At 36.6% G+C, this 18,605-nt stretch overlaps 2 protein-coding genes across 7 annotated transcripts in view; both read right to left on the bottom strand.

Annotated features, from left to right (window-relative positions):
- The window catches only part of l(3)80Fg (dnaJ homolog subfamily C member 16 l(3)80Fg), a 426,789-nt gene that overhangs the window by 66,915 nt on the left and 341,269 nt on the right, over positions 1-18,605 (bottom strand). The window lies entirely within an intron of this gene.
- Positions 5,606-6,572, bottom strand: LOC138913671 (uncharacterized). The gene is made up of 2 exons (XM_070217874.1): positions 6,392-6,572; positions 5,606-6,051 (listed from the first exon to the last, which is right to left on the bottom strand). The coding sequence occupies exons 1-2, from the start codon at positions 6,570-6,572 to the stop codon at positions 5,606-5,608; spliced, it is 627 nt and encodes a 208-aa protein (XP_070073975.1).

Raw genomic sequence — 18,605 nt, 5'->3', positions numbered from 1 at the left:
AATTGATTTCTTAAGAATTACAAAATGTGGGAATGAATTTAAGAAAATGGATATCGAACAGTTGAAAAATAATGGAAACTGTAGAAGATACAAGGTTCTCACTCTTGTGGAAAATGAAAGCGTAAAAACCCTGGGGCTTCAATGGGAACCGCAGAAAGATTTATTTAAATTCAAATTGCGGGGACTCGAAAAACATCAACAAAAGGATAGTATTATCAACATTATCAAAAATATATGACCCTTTGGGATGGCTGGCTCCTGTAACTATTTTAGGAAAACTTTTTATTCAAAATTTATGGATAAATAGGAGTGAATGGGATCAAGAATTATCCAAGGAAGATAAAGATTATTGGGTAAATATTAAGAAAAATTTATTTATTATTATTCGAATCCCAAGATGGATTAGTTCAAAAAAGTGTTCAATAATACAGCTTCATGGATTTGCTGACGCTTCCGAAAAGGCATATGCAGCAGTGGTATATGTTAAAGTAGGAAATTGTGTAAGCATAGTAGCCAGCAAAAGTAAAATTAATCCAATTAAAAATAGAAAAACTATTCCCAAGCTAGAGTTATGTGCAGTGAATTGATCAAACGAATAATTGAATCCATTGATACCAAAGTAGAAATCTATGCTTGGAGTGATTCCACTATAACTTTAGCATGGATAAGAAATGGTGATAGTAAGGTCAAGTTCATTAGACGAAGAACGGATGACATTCGAAAACTAACTAATACCGAATGGAACCATGTGAAGTCTGAAGAAAATCCTGCAGATTTATCATCAAGAGGAATTATTTCTAGCCAACTGACCACCTGTGATTTATGGTGGAAAGGTCCGAAATGGCTATCTGAGCCAAAGGAGCATTGGCCTCGACAGCAATCCAAAGAAGATGTGGTTTTGGTAAATTCTATTCTAAATAACAAAACCGATGACCCCATTTACAAATTATTGGAGAAGTTTTCCAGCATTGAAAAAATTATACGAATAATAGTATATTTAAATAGATTCATTCGATAAAAAATTAAGAAAGAATCTTTTCCTTCTATTCTATCGGTAAAGGAGCTGAATCGAGCTGAAAAGATCGTTATTAAAAAACAGCAAGAATATCAATTCAGTCTAGAGATAAAATGCCTGGAAACAAAAAACGAAATTAAGACAAGTAATAGGATATTGTCGTTGAATCCATTTTTAGATGAGGATGGTATGCTTCGAGTAGGAGGCAGACTACAGAACTCCAATGCAGAATTTGAAGTAAAGCATCCAATTATTTTAGACAAGTGCCATTTAACAAATTTTTTGATCCAAAAGGCTCATAAAGAAACTTTGCATGCAGGGATAAACTTAATGCGAAATTATATCCAAAGGAAATATTGGATTTTCGGGCTAAAGAATTCCTTAAAGAAGTATTTGAGAGAATGTGTCAAGTGTGCTAGGTACAGACAAAATACTGCTCAACAAATAATGGGCAATCTGCCTAAATACAGAGTTACAATGTCGTACCCATTCTTAAATACTGGGATAGATTACGCAGGTCCTTATTTTGTTAAATGTTCCAAGAATCGTGGGATAAAAACATATAAGGGATACATTGCCGTATTTGTGTGTATGGCTACCAAGGCCATTCATCTAGAAATGGTAAGTGATTTAACCTCGGATGCATTTCTAGCAGCCCTAAGAAGATTTATCGCTAGAAGAGGAAAAGTTGCCAATATCTATTCAGATAACGGAACAAATTTCGTAGGAGCTTCAAGAAAGTTGGATCAAGAGTTCGTTAAAGCAATCAAAGAAAACACATTGATTGCCGCGCAGCTTGAAAAAGATAGAATTGATTGGCATTTTATTCCCCCGGCAGGACCTCACTTCGGAGGTATTTGGGAATCTGGAGTTAAATCCATGAAGCACCATTTGAAACGGGTAATAGGGGAAAAATGTTTGACATACATACATCACTTTTATGTCAAATAGAAGAATGCCTGAATTCAAGACCATTGTATACTTCTGAGAATGAAATGGATCAACATGAAGTATTAACTCCAGGACAGGAAATTAATCCAAAAAATTAGAAGAGACTTCTGGGTTAAATGGAAAGAGGAGTATTTGCATACTCTACAACAGAGAAACAAATGGAAGAGGGAAAGTCCAAATATAGAGAACGGACAAATTGTTTTGTTGAAGGATGAGAACAGTCATCCAGCCAGGTGGCCAATGGGAACGGTAGAAAAAGTCCATAAGGGTAAAGACGAAAAGGTTAGAGTGGTAGAAGTGAAATTACAAGATGAATTTATTACTAGACCGATAAGCAAGATTTGTCCCTTAGACGGAATTAAGTCTGTCGATAAAATGGAATCTGATCCCGAAGAGACAAAACCGAAAAGACAAACAAGAGGTACATCAAAGATCTCAAAACTTGGTTTTATAATGGCCATGTTATTATTTATATTCTGCCAATTTGCTAATGCATCAGCTAAAGTTGATCAGCCAAGGTATGCAATAGAGAAGATAAATAAGACTTCGGCAATATATTTAGACCCAATGGGGGATGTTGAAATTGTCGCCTCCTCTTGAAATTTTAAAATATTTTATAATATGGACGTTTACTTCGAAATGCTTAAAAAAGGTAAAGAATTAATACCAAAAATGAGGGTAATTTGCGAACGACTTCATAGTTTTGAGGATCAATGCCTTTTAGTTCAGAGTAACACGGAAAGGCAGATCTCAGACATAGAAGAAAATACTAAACTTTTTATGGCTCAGGGAAAATCAAGAAGTAAACGTGCTCCATTTGGTTTTATGGGATCGCTTTATCACATTCTATTTGGAATAATGGATGAAGACGACAGGATACAAATGGAGGATAATATGAAAAACTTATTAAGCAATCAGCATAGCCTTAACGAGTTAAGTAGGAAACAAACTTCCTTAGTCGATTCTACGACTAACATTTTAAAGAAAACGACTGATGAAGTTAACTCAAATTTTAAAGGAATGAACGAAAGGATTAAGAATATGACGGCGGTATTGCAAGAATCATATTATGTATACAAAGAGTCTATCAACTTTTTTATGATAACCAAACAGCTAAGTAACATTATAGATGAATGCGAGAAAATTCAATATAGTATCATAAGCCTCTTAATAGACATAAATCATGGCCGACTTAATACAAACATATTAACCCCTAGTCAGCTAAAAAGTGAAATTTCCAGAATAAAAGACAGTTTGTCTGAAAATTTAGTCTTGCCAGGGAAAAGAAGAGGCACAGAATTAAAGAAGGTTTATACATTTTTGACGACTAGAGGTTTATTTGTGGATAAAAAATTAATAATTAATGCCAAAATACCATTGTTTGGTAGACATGCTCCAGTACTTTATAAAATTATCCCAGTTCCGTTAAAATTGGACGACCGCATGATTACAGTGCATGTAGATTCTCAGTACTTAATTTATAATTTTGAGATCGATGCATATCATCTTATGGCAGAATCTACAATTAATACATGTCATAGGTGGCAGTCGAATAAAAGATTTTGCGAGGGAAGTTGGCCTTGGAGTAGTGCTAACGACAATAGTTGTGAGATTAAACCTCTCAAACCAAATAAGGCATCGAACTGCAGGTATAAATCGATTGTTGAGAGTAAGTCATATTGGGTTGAGTTGGAAAAGAAACAATTTTAAGGCTAGAATTCAGTGTAGCAATTCAAAAATAGAGATAATAGATTTACCTGAACAAGGACTTTGAGGTCAGATTGTACTGCTCGAACTGATGATAAAATATTAGTTGCTCAACACAGTATTCAGTTAGAAGATCAGGGAACATTAGTGTTGTCTTACATTGGGGAAGTTAACGAGATACCAAAGATTATTTGGAACCCGCTCGACATGCCATTAATCAACCATACGGACGAAATCAATCGTTTGTCAAAGGAAATTCAATACTTAAAAACTCACAAGCTAGAATTGAGGGAATTAGACTTTTTACATGGTGAACATGCTGGACATGCATCCCTAATTTTAGCAATTGTAATAATAATTATATTAATTGTATATTTCATAAGGAAAATAAAAATACGAAGGCAGTTACAAGCCATAGCATTACCCAGCGGTATGCTTAATATATAAATTTGTAGGTACAATAAATCAATGATATAAAAATGTTTTATGTTAAAAAATAAATAAATTCACTAAAATGTTAAAACACAATAATTGCAAGCCGTGAAGGGGTGTCAAAATTATTATGCAAAATAAAATATATCGAATTAATACAGTCCACTAATTTTGTATTGCAATATTTTTGAGAATAAATAAAATAAATTGTAATTAACACAGACACCTAATCTTGCCGGCCCTCGCCAGAATGTTCAGACGAACACTAGGTTAGGTTAGGACGGCTACCAGACTACAGCCTGGCACACTTAGACATCTGTGGGTCCATTGTGGTACTGTATGATCTCTACACTTTTGGGTCCCCTATCCGTTATGAGTCAGCCTTTAGGTTGGTTGATCAGCAAGTCCCCCATCCGGAGGATTTAATAAAAGAGCTTAAGTTATTAAGGTTAATCTCGGATATTTCGGTCAGGTCATTTAAGAAAGGATATCCTTCATTAAAATGTATTCATTTTCCCCATAACGCCTATTTTTGCTTAGTATTTGTAATATTTTTACGCAATTTTAACTATGAACGGTAATATTACATGTGACAAGTTTTGTAAATAAATAGTTCTAGTGAAAATGGTTTGCTGGCGAGACGAGGACATCAATTGTCTTATTGATGTTGTTTGAAATGCACCGTATATTTGGGATGCATCATCGCCAGATTAAAAAAAAAGCAAAAGAAACATTTATTCTGGGTAGCATTTGGAAAAAATGAAATTTTTGCAAGGGAACATGCTACCGAAGGTTTCGGTCAATACATTTAACCGAAGTGCTATTTCTGTAAGTATGCGTCTATATAAATAAGATATATTTATTGTGTATTGTAATTTTGTTCTAGATTTTTGATGGAGAAACCAGCAAAGAAAGAAGGGAGGATCATGAGCAGTTAATTGACACTAATTTTGCAGTAGATGGTGATGGCTCCTCCAATTCTGGGGTATCTTATTCGTACGGCTCTACACCACATGTACAACGTACCAAAAAGAAACACAAGCAGCCTAAAAACTCAATGCTTCAAGACGTGGTCGTACAAGCTAGCAAGTTAACTTCTGCTTTAACGCATCAAATTAATGAGGCAACTCCTCAGTCTTCCCAGTATCACTATTCAATGTACGTGAGTCAGTGTCTGGAGAATTATCATTGGAGGCAAGAAATGAAATTAATAACATTTTATTTAAATATGAGAATGAGCAACAACAAAGAAAATAAATGAATATATCACATTTTAAATGTATTCTTTATTTTGTAAATATTATAGAATTGTTTGCTCTATGAAAAATTCCTCCAATCCCTTTCGCACACACTCTCCAGTTCTAGTCGCTCTAGCTTGCCTGGCATCGCATTCCAGATCTGCGTAATTGGACCTTACAGCATACTCATGTTCATCTAATGAAAATGCAGCTCGTTCGTTGTTGCTTTCTATTGCATCTGATCTAAGATAATTATGAAGAGCTACGCATGCCAAAACGACTTTAGCTGCTTCAGTTGGTGTCCGGCACATTGGGGTGAAAAAGACTTGAAAACGATTTGACGATTTAAAATTCCAACTGCACTTTCAACGACACGCCTATTTGTTGACAGCATATAATTAAAGTTATACTGGGCAGGTGTTAAATTTGTGTGAGAGTAGCGCTTTATCATGTAGTCGGTCAGACTAAAAGCATCGTCAGCTATAAAAGTAAAGGAAGATACTCTATCGGATTGTGATAGTGTCCTTGGCAGCGGTATATGGACTCGTTTGCCTTCTATGGCGTACTTTAGATCGGAATGTAACCAAACTCCTCCGTCTCCAACACGTCCGTTTACCCCAACATCCACATATATAAATCGGTTGTATGCGTCCGCTATGGCCATAAGAATGATTGAGTGATCTCCTTTATAGTTAAAGTAGGTGGACCCTGATGATTTCAAGGGTCGGATCTTACAATGTTTTTCTAAACTACAGAATTATGTATTGAGCAGAATGGAGGTAAGACATACCATCTATAGCGCCAATGCAATTTGGAAATCCCTATAATGTGTAAAAGTCATTGGCTATAATTTCCCAGTCTTTTGAATTTTGCGGAAACCTAAGATGCTGGTCTTTTAACACATTGTATATGACTGGAATAGTCTCCTTCAGAATTTTAGAAATGGTCGACTGGTGAATCCTGAAAGGCAACTGCAAACTATATTGCGACTCCCCTTAAATATAAATTGGATACTAGTGTAAATTCAAAATTAATGGCCCAACCAAACCTGTGGCTAGGTATCGTAGAGTCACTTGTAGGCGCTCCGCTGGTCCAATACAATTCCGCCAGCACGTATTTTTCTTTTGGATAAATGGCTTGACTTTTTCCAAAAGTTGTCCAAACTGATGTGGAGTCATCCGTAGGGTGAGGATGTATAAATTTTCATCTTCATCATTTATTTCGCGCATAAGCTTGTGGCTAAATCCTACACACCATATTCTATTTTATTATATCATCCAGTCGCAGTTTTCACATAATAAAGATTTTACCTTCTTCCTCCCTTTTCAATAGCCAGTTTGCAGAAAACATATTCCTTTTTTTTACGCGCTTTTAATAAATAAATTAAAACAATATTAATTTCTAATGTAAATAGGGCAGCCTTTTTCAGATCCATATTTACTTTATCAGCACTTTTCACATAGTATGCCCTGAAATTGTGTCTAGCGTCAATATTGAATCTACTAGAATCAATTTTTGTCGACTGCTCTGCTGCTAGCAGCAATAATTGTGCGGCGAATTCATGCTATTCCTGTCTCGCTCGCACTCATTTGAACTCCCATAAGGGAAAAATTGTTACAATAAATTGAGGATAAAATTAAATGTGTCATCCCAGCCTAAGTGTTTCAGTCTAATCCTGCATACGGCTGGGCAAGAACACCGTTCCACCGTTTCCTCTTCTTTCTCATTCCTACAGCTTCTACAAAATTCATTTTTTGGGGCTTTTAGCCTGCCGGCTTGTGCGCCAACGAGCCAATGGCCTGTGAAAACTGGAATTAGCATGCCGCACGGAGTGCGATGTTTACTTATTATTTATTTCAGGTCATGTCTGGTGAAAGGTTCGGCACTGCGGTGCGTTTTTGAATTGCTTTTTAAAAATTAGCTTGCACGTAGCCATAGGAATGCTAACTCGTCCGCTATACAGTTGCCTAAGATATCCCGGTGACCCGGAACCCATATGAGGCTGACAGTCTGCTATTGTTAGGGAGTTTTATTTTTATTTATTTATTTGATTTATTATCCCGTATGATGTAAGACTATGTCTTTTTGATTAACATCGGTCACTTTGTGGTAATTACAAAATTACTAAGGAACTAGAGGTACAATATCATTTAAAGAAACAATAATTATTTTGACATTTAGAAACAAATTCATTTTACAGAAGATTACATAGATGCTTAAAAAATAGGTAGAAAAAAAATAAAATTTAAAAAGGAAGAAGAAAATGTAAAACTTATAAAATTAAAGTTAAAATTTAAATTAGCTTGTGCCCTTCAAGTAACTTAAAAGAGTTTTTTTTAATTGCTTTAAAGCTTCATTTCGTATGCATTTTAAGTGGTTTGGGAGGTCATTCCAATAGCGAACGGCCTGAATAAAAAAGTGATTTTCGGTCATCGCAAGTTTTAATCTTTTGCTGACAATGTTGTTTGTTCTGGCCGAAGAAGCCAATTGCAATTCTTCATGTAGGTATTTTGGCTCTTTTCTGACTAGGAGTTTATGCAGAAATAGCAAGGTTTTCAATTTAATCCACGACTCAAAGCTTAGATGGAAAATTTTTTTAGCATGACTTTCTATGTGATTCCTACGGTCTACATTAAAAACATGTCGCGCAATGGAGTTGAAGGCAACTTGTAGCTTTCGCATGCTTGTGGCGTTGCATGATCCGAATATTTCTATTCCGTAGATCAATATTGGGATAATGCACGTTTCCGCCACTAGCATCCTAATATTTTTCGGAATTAGTTTTTAGGTTAAAGATAATTGCCTGAGTACGATCGTACGCCGTACGATTTCCCAACGGCTTTAGTGACATGGTCATCCCAAGTTGAAGTGGAGTTAAATTCTATTCCTAGGTTTGTGGCTCGCTCAACGAAGTCTATTTCAACATTTTTTACCTGGATCTAAGATTAATTGATTTTTTATATATTAATAGGCATTTGGACTTGGCTGGATTGAGTCTTAGCCCGTTTGCATCAGCCCAATTATTTATTTGTTTAATCTCATTGTTGCTAATTCCGATACACTCACTAATTTGACTTAGCGGACGACTGACATATAATCTGACATCATCTGCATAAAGGTGCACATCACATATAGAAATACATTTAGGGAGGTCATTTACATATAACGAGAAAAGAAGCGGACCTAAAACTGAGCCTTTTGGTACTCCCTGTGTAAGGGGTAGAAAAGATGACTTAAGCGACCCGGAGACCACGGCCTGGAACCTGTAGGAAAGATATGTTCGGATGAGGCTTACTGCACTTGCTGAGAAATTATACAGGTTGCGAATCTTTGTACAGAGAATTTCATGATTTATCGAGTTAAAAGCTTTGCTAAAGTCAAGAAGTGTTAAAAGGGTTACTTTACTGTCATCAATATTTTGGCGTATATCTTCGGATATCTTTAAAATGGCAGTTGTACAACTTCTGTGCTTTTTAAAACCTGATTGCTTACAACTAAGAAGTTGATTGTTTTCCAGGAAAGTTTGCATCTGGGGAGCAACTAGCTGCTCAAAGGACTTCGCTAAGAAGGGCAATATGGATATTGGTCAAAATCATTTTTTTGATTTCGGGATATGCAGAATTTTTGCGATTTTCCAACAATCAGGAAACATTGAGGTGGTAAACACAGCATTAAAGATGTGGGTAATATGACAAATTAATTTCGAGAGCAACATTTCTATGAACTTGGGACTAACGTTATCTAGGCCTTCGGCGTTTGATTTTACTTTAAGTATATTGTACGATCTGAAGTTGCCACGAGATATTTCAGTTAGTTGTTTTAAGTATAAATGAACACAAAATATATCCGATGACCAACAGGCCAATATTGTTCTTTATTATTTGAGTTTCAGATTGAGAGTGCTCGCTTACAATAGGTATTTTGCGGCTGAGCTGTCGGCTTACGCCGGCAGCGGTCAGCAGCGGCTACATGTATATAAGAACAATATATATGAATATCTATGCTCACACATAAGGCTAAGAGCGCGAGAGAAGTTGTATACACATGTACTGTATATATGTGCACTCAGGCAGTGGGAATATGCTGACACTTGCATTTCCCATGTTAAGCTCTGAGGCATGATCATATTTCGGCTGGCCACTTGAGTTTGATGACCGGGACTTTTTATATATTTTAGTACACTGTTGCACAATGTTAGTATTGGTACAGTGGGTATTCGATACACAATACATGCATATTACATCTCCCTCCTTTTGAAAAATAACGTAATATTATGAAGTTATTTTAATAGGAATATAGATATATATGTATAAAAATTGTAAGTGTAGTAAAATAAAATTATTTTCTAGTCATAAAATGTATGTTTGAAAATATTTATTAAAAAAATTAAAAAAATTTTTCTTTTTTTTTTTTTTTGATAATATATATTTTAGAATTTAAAAATTGTTAAAAATTGTTTTGTATAAAAAAATATAAAAATTGGAAAATATAGATAAAATATATGTTTTTTTGTTTTTTTATTATATTTTTGTAAAAAAATTTTTTTTTTTTTTTCGAATCTGAAATTTTTGTTTTATTATTATTGTATTTAAAACCTATGATAATTATTTTTATTAATAAAATAATATGAAAATTGGATGAATATAAAATTTTTTTTTTTTTTGTTTCGGTTGATCAGGCCGTTTTTTTTTTTTTATATACGGATGTTAATGTCTATAAATTTTTAACCTGTTTTTATTTACTACTTGGAAGTTCTTTTTTCCTGTATCTATTTTAATGTTATTTCTATCTTCTACATTTATAACTTTGTATGGTCCTAAATATCTATCAAATAAAAACACCTCTTAACGAGGTAAAAAACTAGTGACGATCGCACCTTCAACATACAAAAGTTCTGATATCAACATTTGTGACGAAAAATTATTACACTCGTCATTAAATACACTTTCTAATATTTTCTCATTCGGCCCGCCCTAGCATACTATTTTAGCCTTTTTTCCTTCATAGGCATTTTCTATTGCAGCGTGCCGAATGAGAAAATCTTAGAAAGTGTATTTAGTGACGAGTGTAATAATTTTTCGTCACAAATGTTGATATCAGAACTTTTGTATGTTGAAGGTGCGATCGTCACTAGTTTTTTACCTCGTTAAGAGGTGTTTTTATTTGATATCAGAAGTTTTTGTTTGTTTATATTTGCTCTCATAGGAGCCAGTATATACATTTAAATTTAAATTGGTCAATCATAATTTGTAAACCATTGTATTTAAACAAATTAAGTTAATTAATTAATTTTGTATTGCAATATTTTTGAGAATAAATAAAATAAATTGTAATTAACACAGACACCTAAACTTGCCAACCCTTGGCAGAATGTTCAGACGAACACTAATAAAAATAAAATATAATACTTTATGAGCTCTGTGCATGTCATGTGACAGTTGTAAATCGATCCAAAGAAGATGTGGTTTTGGTAAATTCTATTCTAAATAACAAAACCGATGACCCCATTTACAAATTATTGGAGAAGTTTTCCAGCATTGAAAAAATTATACGAATAATAGTATATTTAAATAGATTCATTCGATAAAAAATTAAGAAAGAATCTTTTCCTTCTATTCTATCGGTAAAGGAGCTGAATCGAGCTGAAAAGATCGTTATTAAAAAACAGCAAGAATATCAATTCAGTCTAGAGATAAAATGCCTGGAAACAAAAAACGAAATTAAGACAAGTAATAGGATATTGTCGTTGAATCCATTTTTAGATGAGGATGGTATGCTTCGAGTAGGAGGGAGACTACAGAACTCCAATGCAGAATTTGAAGTAAAGCATCCAATTATTTTAGACAAGTGCCATTTAACAAATTTTTTGATCCAAAAGGCTCATAAAAAAACTTTGCATGCAGGGATAAACTTAATGCGAAATTATATCCAAAGGAAATATTGGATTTTCGGGCTAAAGAATTCCTTAAAGAAGTATTTGAGAGAATGTGTCAAGTGTGCTAGGTACAGACAAAATACTGCTCAACAAATAATGGGCAATCTGCCTAAATACAGAGTTACAATGTCGTACCCATTCTTAAATACTGGGATAGATTACGCAGGTCCTTATTTTGTTAAATGTTCCAAGAATCGTGGGCTAAAAACATATAAGGGATACATTGCCGTATTTGTGTGTATGGCTACCAAGGCCATTCATCTAGAAATGGTAAGTGATTTAACCTCGGATGCATTTCTAGCAGCCCTAAGAAGATTTATCGCTAGAAGAGGAAAAGTTGCCAATATCTATTCAGATAACGGAACAAATTTCGTAGGAGCTTCAAGAAAGTTGGATCAAGAGTTCGTTAAAGCAATCAAAGAAAACACATTGATTGCCGCGCAGCTTGAAAAAGATAGAATTGATTGGCATTTTATTCCCCCGGCAGGACCTCACTTCGGAGGTATTTGGGAATCTGGAGTTAAATCCATGAAGCACCATTTGAAACGGGTAATAGGGGAAAAAAGTTTGACATACATACATCACTTTTATGTCAAATAGAAGCATGCCTGAATTCAAGACCATTGTATACTTCTGAGAATGAAATGGATCAACATGAAGTATTAACTCCAGGACAGGAAATTAATCCAAAAAATTAGAAGAGACTTCTGGGTTAAATGGAAAGAGGAGTATTTGCATACTCTACAACAGAGAAACAAATGGAAGAGGGAAAGTCCAAATATAGAGAACGGACAAATTGTTTTGTTGAAGGATGAGAACAGTCATCCAGCCAGGTGGCCAATGGGAACGGTAGAAAAAGTCCATAAGGGTAAAGACGAAAAGGTTAGAGTGGTAGAAGTGAAATTACAAGATGGATTTATTACTAGACCGATAAGCAAGATTTGTCCCTTAGACGGAATTAAGTCTGTCGATAAAATGGAATCTGATCCCGAAGAGACAAAACCGAAAAGACAAACAAGAGGTACATCAAAGATCTCAAAACTTGGTTTTATAATGGCCATGTTATTATTTATATTCTGCCAATTTGCTAATGCATCAGCTAAAGTTGATCAGCCAAGGTATGCAATAGAGAAGATAAATAAGACTTCGGCAATATATTTAGACCCAATGGGGGATGTTGAAATTGTAGCCTCGTCTTGAAATTTTAAAATATTTTATAATATGGACGTTTACTTCGAAATGCTTAAAAAAGGTAAAGAATTAATACCAAAAATGAGGGTAATTTGCGAACGACTTCATAGTTTTGAGGATCAATGCCTTTTAGTTCAGAGTAACACGGAAAGGCAGATCTCAGACATAGAAGAAAATACTAAACTTTTTATGGCTCAGGGAAAATCAAGAAGTAAACGTGCTCCATTTGGTTTTATGGGATCGCTTTATCACATTCTATTTGGAATAATGGATGAAGACGACAGGATACAAATGGAGGATAATATGAAAAACTTATTAAGCAATCAGCATAGCCTTAACGAGTTAAGTAGGAAACAAACTTCCTTAGTCGATTCTACGACTAACATTTTAAAGAAAACGACTGATGAAGTTAACTCAAATTTTAAAGGAATGAACGAAAGGATTAAGAATATGACGGCGGTATTGCAAGAATCATATTATGTATACAAAGAGTCTATCAACTTTTTTATGATAACCAAACAGCTAAGTAACATTATAGATGAATGCGAGAAAATTCAATATAGTATCATAAGCCTCTTAATAGACATAAATCATGGCCGACTTAATACAAACATATTAACCCCTAGTCAGCTAAAAAGTGAAATTTCCAGAATAAAAGACAGTTTGTCTGAAAATTTAGTCTTGCCAGGGAAAAGAAGAGGCACAGAATTAAAGAAGGTTTATACATTTTTGACGACTAGAGGTTTATTTGTGGATAAAAAATTAATAATTAATGCCAAAATACCATTGTTTGGTAGACATGCTTCAGTACTTTATAAAATTATCCCAGTTCCGTTAAAATTGGACGACCGCATGATTACAGTGCATGTAGATTCTCAGTACTTAATTTATAATTTAGAGATCGATGCATATCATCTTATGGCAGAATCTACAATTAATACATGTCAAAGGTGGCAGTCGAATAAAAGATTTTGCGAGGGAAGTTGGCCTTGGAGTAGTGCTAACGACAATAGTTGTGAGATTAAACCTCTCAAACCAAATAAGGCATCGAACTGCAGGTATAAATCGATTGTTGAGAGTAAGTCATATTGGGTTGAGTTGGAAAAGAAACAATTTTAAGGCTAGAATTCAGTGTAGCAATTCAAAAATAGAGATAATAGATTTACCTGAACAAGGACTTTGAGGTCAGATTGTACTGCTCGAACTGATGATAAAATATTAGTTGCTCAACACAGTATTCAGTTAGAAGATCAGGGAACATTAGTGTTGTCTTACATTGGGGAAGTTAACGAGATACCAAAGATTATTTGGAACCCGCTCGACATGCCATTAATCAACCATACGGACGAAATCAATCGTTTGTCAAAGGAAATTCAATACTTAAAAACTCACAAGCTAGAATTGAGGGAATTAGACTTTTTACATGGTGAACATGCTGGACATGCATCCCTAATTTTAGCAATTGTAATAATAATTATATTAATTGTATATTTCATAAGGAAAATAAAAATACGAAGGCAGTTACAAGCCATAGCATTACCCAGCGGTATGCTTAATATATAAATTTGTAGGTACAATAAATCAATGATATAAAAATGTTTTATGTTAAAAAATAAATAAATTCACTAAAATGTTAAAACACAATAATTGCAAGCCGTGAAGGGGTGTCAAAATTATTATGCAAAATAAAATATATCGAATTAATACAGTCCACTAATTTTGTATTGCAATATTTTTGAGAATAAATAAAATAAATTGTAATTAACACAGACACCTAAACTTGCCAACCCTTGGCAGAATGTTCAGACGAACACTAATAAAAATAAAATATAATACTTTATGAGCTCTGTGCATGTCATGTGACAGTTGTAAATCGATCCAGAGCCCTAAACTATGATCTGTAATTGTAGACCCTACAGAAGAGAGGTGCTAGCACTTGTAATCTGTAAGTGCAGGTCACTTGAGCCAAACCGAAGATAATCACTTGAGATGCTTCTCACATTGCGCCAAGGGTTTCTGTGCGGGGGTCAAATGATAACTCTCCCGCGCAGGCAGACGCGGCCTCTGCGTAGGCCACAGATAAGACCAGAATAAGAATTTCATGTTAGTTTCCTAAGCAGGGACTTAGAAAATAAAATTCAGTTTTAATACAGAACTCAACTGAAAAGGTTGTTTTACTTAATTCATCCCTTTCACGCACGAAAACTCTTAGAAGCCTTATGTGCGACGAAAAAGACTCTATTTTCTGAAACGCATAATTGGGCTCTGAATTTACCACAATGCTGACTTGCGTAATTCCATCGATTTAACATCAGAAGGTACTTTAAAGTGTCGATTTACAGGCCAATCTTTTTCAGCATCAAGCAAAAACGACGGCCCAGCGAACCAAATGGAAGCTGTGAGTTCCTCAACGTCACATCCCCGTGACACGGTGTCCGCTGGGTTTACTTTCGTGGGAACGTGTCGCCAAATTACTTTTTCCAAACACTCTTGGATCTGTGCTACTCGGTTTGAGACGAAAACCGACAACGACAACGGATGCGTTTTGATCCAATGCAAAGTGATCTCCAAGTCCATTCATAGGAACTCCTTTGTGATCGGAAAATTAAGCAATGGTCTTACACGATTATAAAGATCAGCAAGAAGGTGAGCTGCGCACAACTCAAGGCGGGGCAAAGTTTTCGTCTTGAGGGGAGCTACTTTGGATTTTGCTGTCAATTAAGATACTTTTAAACCTTCAGCAGTACTAGTGCGAACGTAGATGCACGCTCCATATGCTCGCATAGAAGCGTCAGCGAAACCATGTATTTCTGGCGGGACTTTGGCGTCTGTATGAACGAATCGCTCTTGATCTTGGGCAGCTGCAACAGCGTTCCCTTAAAAGCTTCCCAAGATGTCTGCAGTTGCATCGGCAGCGGCTTGTCCCAGTCTAACTTTCGAAGCCACAGTTCCTGCAACAACATTTTAGCCCTGGTCACTAGAGGACACAATATGCCAAGCGGATCGAAAAGTCGGGCAGTCACCGAAGATCCAGGAAAGAGTCATCCACCCGAAATTGAAAGTAACCTTTACCCCGCAAACAAACCACGCCAAGGGTTTTAGATACGGACAACTGTGGGCAGTTAGAAAACCACTTTGCCAATTCAAATCCTGCCTCTTGCAATATCTGAGAAACTTCGTCTCGAAGGCCTAACAGGTCGGCTCGGGGCGTCGATTACCACTCTTAACTTTGTCGAGGTGCTTTGAGGCCGCAGCACGCATTGGTGCGGAATGAAATAGCGCGGACTGTCTGGAATTTTATTTTTCGTGGAAGACCTGTGGCCCATGGCATCATATTCTTCCATGAATTCCAGATACATCTTTTTTAAAGAAGGATCTTTGGATAATCTTCTTTCAAGCGACAAAAATCTACGTTTCGCAACTTCATATGATAAACAAACCGAGTTTGGGTCAGATTTGAACGGCAGACGAACAAAAAAATCTCCCGGACGACAATCTATGAGTATTTTTCCCAAAGTGTTGCTCACAAAGTTGCTGCTCAGGAGTATGCCGTTTGGCCTTGGGCGGCAAAATTTCTGCAGGGTTGTGTCTGTTGACTCAAACACTTCCTCCTTGCAGCTGAGGTGTACCAACTTTTCAGCATTTTTTATTTTTTCTGGGGCACATCTCCCTGACACTATCCAGCCGAGAACTGTTTTCTGCAAAATGGGAAACTCAGACCCTTGCTTTATCTGGCCGACTGACAATAGTTTAAGAACGAATCTGCGCCTATAAGCATATCTATTTTTTGGAACTTGAAGAAGAATGGATCTGCCAGTTGCATATTTCCAGGCACCCTCCAGCCGCTGGTGTTCACCGTTTGATCCGGATGATAACCAGAAATATTTTTTAATATGTCAAACTCGGACGACAATTGACTGCTACCCACTCGCGACTTGACTATCGTGTGTATTTTCTTGGTTGCTTGAGCATTAGTTCCACCAATGCCCCGCAAGCTCAAACACACGTCCTCTCTCTTAATCTGAAGTCTCTAAGCGAGCTCATTGGTCACAAAATTTACTTGTGAACCAGAATCGAGCAACGCTCGAGCCAAAACAAATTCGCCACTTTTTGTTTGGACGCTCACGAGGGCTGTGGCAAGAATAACTCTATCCGATGCAGTCGAATGCAAAACATGCGAAGTGGATTGAGTATTCTGCAAGAGCGTGGGCTGAGAGGGAGGTGGCAAAGAGAGATTTGATGGCGAATAAATGTGCAGCAATGTGTGGTGTGAGGTCTTACACACCCTGCATCTTTTCGATTTGCATCTTCCTACCGTGTGGCTCTTACGGAGGCAGTTAATGCATAAGGGAGCCTTTTTTGCGAAGTCGAATCTTTGCTGAACTGTCAGGGCAGCAAAAGCAGTGCAATTTCCAACTTGATGTTCTGCTGAGTTGCAAAACACACATACTTCCGGGTCGTCCATGGCAGCAACAAACGAAAAACTCCTGTTTCCATTCTTCATAGGATAAGCCTGGCTCTGCTGAACAATTTTTGGCTTACACGCTTCTTCGGCAACCACATGCTGCTAGCTCTTGTTCAGGGCCGACTCACACTCGTTCCAAAGAGGAAGCGAGGTATAATCTAACTGTTCTTCCCATTTTCTTTTAGTTACTAGATGGATGAGGATGGCATTCGTAATACGTTTGTCATCCCCAATGGACAAAAGAGAATCGTACAGCGCTGTGATTGTGTCGACCAGGTTTCTCAAGGCGGTAGCTGATGGCTGGGAAATCTTTGGCATATTAAAGAACGAGATGAAGGAGCTAAAAGATATGTTAGCGCAGTTAGTAACCGCTTAAATGAGCAATGCAGCACCAGCAGATGCAGGAAATCATCAGCAACACCAGGAAAACATCATCGATTTGGATATCGACGAGGTCGACATCAACAGGAGTAGTCCAGCGCAGACTACCAGCAACGTAAGACAAGCGTCAGTCAAGGAAATCGCCAACACTTCGCCAGAGTATGATCCCAGCGACGACAACGCCATTTCAGTCAATCAGTTCATCGATCACGTCAACAAGGTGGTTGATGCTTATCAGTGGGACGAGAAGTTCCTATTGCTCGCCATTTATACACGGCTAAAAGGTCCAGCGAAGATGTGGCTAGATTCATCACCCATTCTACACACAACATGGAAAAACTTCGCCGAAGCTATTCAGGACGAGTTCGGCGCAAGTCCAGACGAAGCTGAAGTGCATTTCAATATGGCCAATGCAACCAGGCGATCGAAGGAGACGGTAAAGGAGTTCTGTTTCAGGATGTCCGCCCTTGGGGTGCGGTACAAGCTCAGCGAAGCAGCAGTTATAAGATACGTCCGCTCAGGTCTACAGCATCGAGAATTGCAAAACAGTATTGCAGCCATTCACTTCTCGACAATGAAGCAACTCCGTGATGCAGCCGAGTCTTATTTTGTAAACAGAGGTCGTTCGTTTGCAAATAAGAAAGAATTCTCAACAAAAGCCAGCAATTTTGAGCAGAAACCAGACAGCGATGTTAAGCCGCCCAGGTCGAAGGAATCCCTGAAGTGCTACAATTGCGGAGATATGGGACACTTCGCCAATTCATGCCCGAAAGAGAAGAAAAAGTCAAGATGCGCCAAATGTAACAAATTCCACGAGCCATATGGAGGTTGCCAAGCCACCAACGTCCTTCGTTTAGGAGCCGCAAATCAGAACAAGCTTTTTACCAGGAAAATTTGCGTGCAAATTAACTTTCTCCTTAGTGAGTTGATTAAAAATTTTTATTTTATTTTTTTAACTTCACTTATTCACTATTACTATTGTTTCATAGGTCGAACTTAATTCACTGCTCACTGATTATTACTTTTTAAACTTCTCGATTCGATTCTCAAAAACGGACTGCCTGGACTCAGGTTCAATGATCAAAAATGAAACCTCGGCTTAAGAGATTTATCTTCAGAAAAACTGATTAAGAGAATGACTCAAGAGAGTCGGAAAAATAGGATGATGAAATTTGGCAATTAAATTTGAAACTGAATTTCTGCCGGAAATTGGTGTTTATGCTAGCGGACTTCGGCGACCGCTTTGGGGCTCCGATGTTTACAATATCGGATTGGGTGTTTACAGAATCC

This window comes from Drosophila takahashii, chromosome 3R, assembly GCF_030179915.1.
Source record: "Drosophila takahashii strain IR98-3 E-12201 chromosome 3R, DtakHiC1v2, whole genome shotgun sequence".
In the NCBI taxonomy this organism is placed as follows: Eukaryota; Metazoa; Arthropoda; class Insecta; order Diptera; family Drosophilidae; genus Drosophila; species Drosophila takahashii.
Note: the sequence above shows the minus strand (reverse complement) of the source record. Positions and strands in the feature narration are given on the sequence as shown.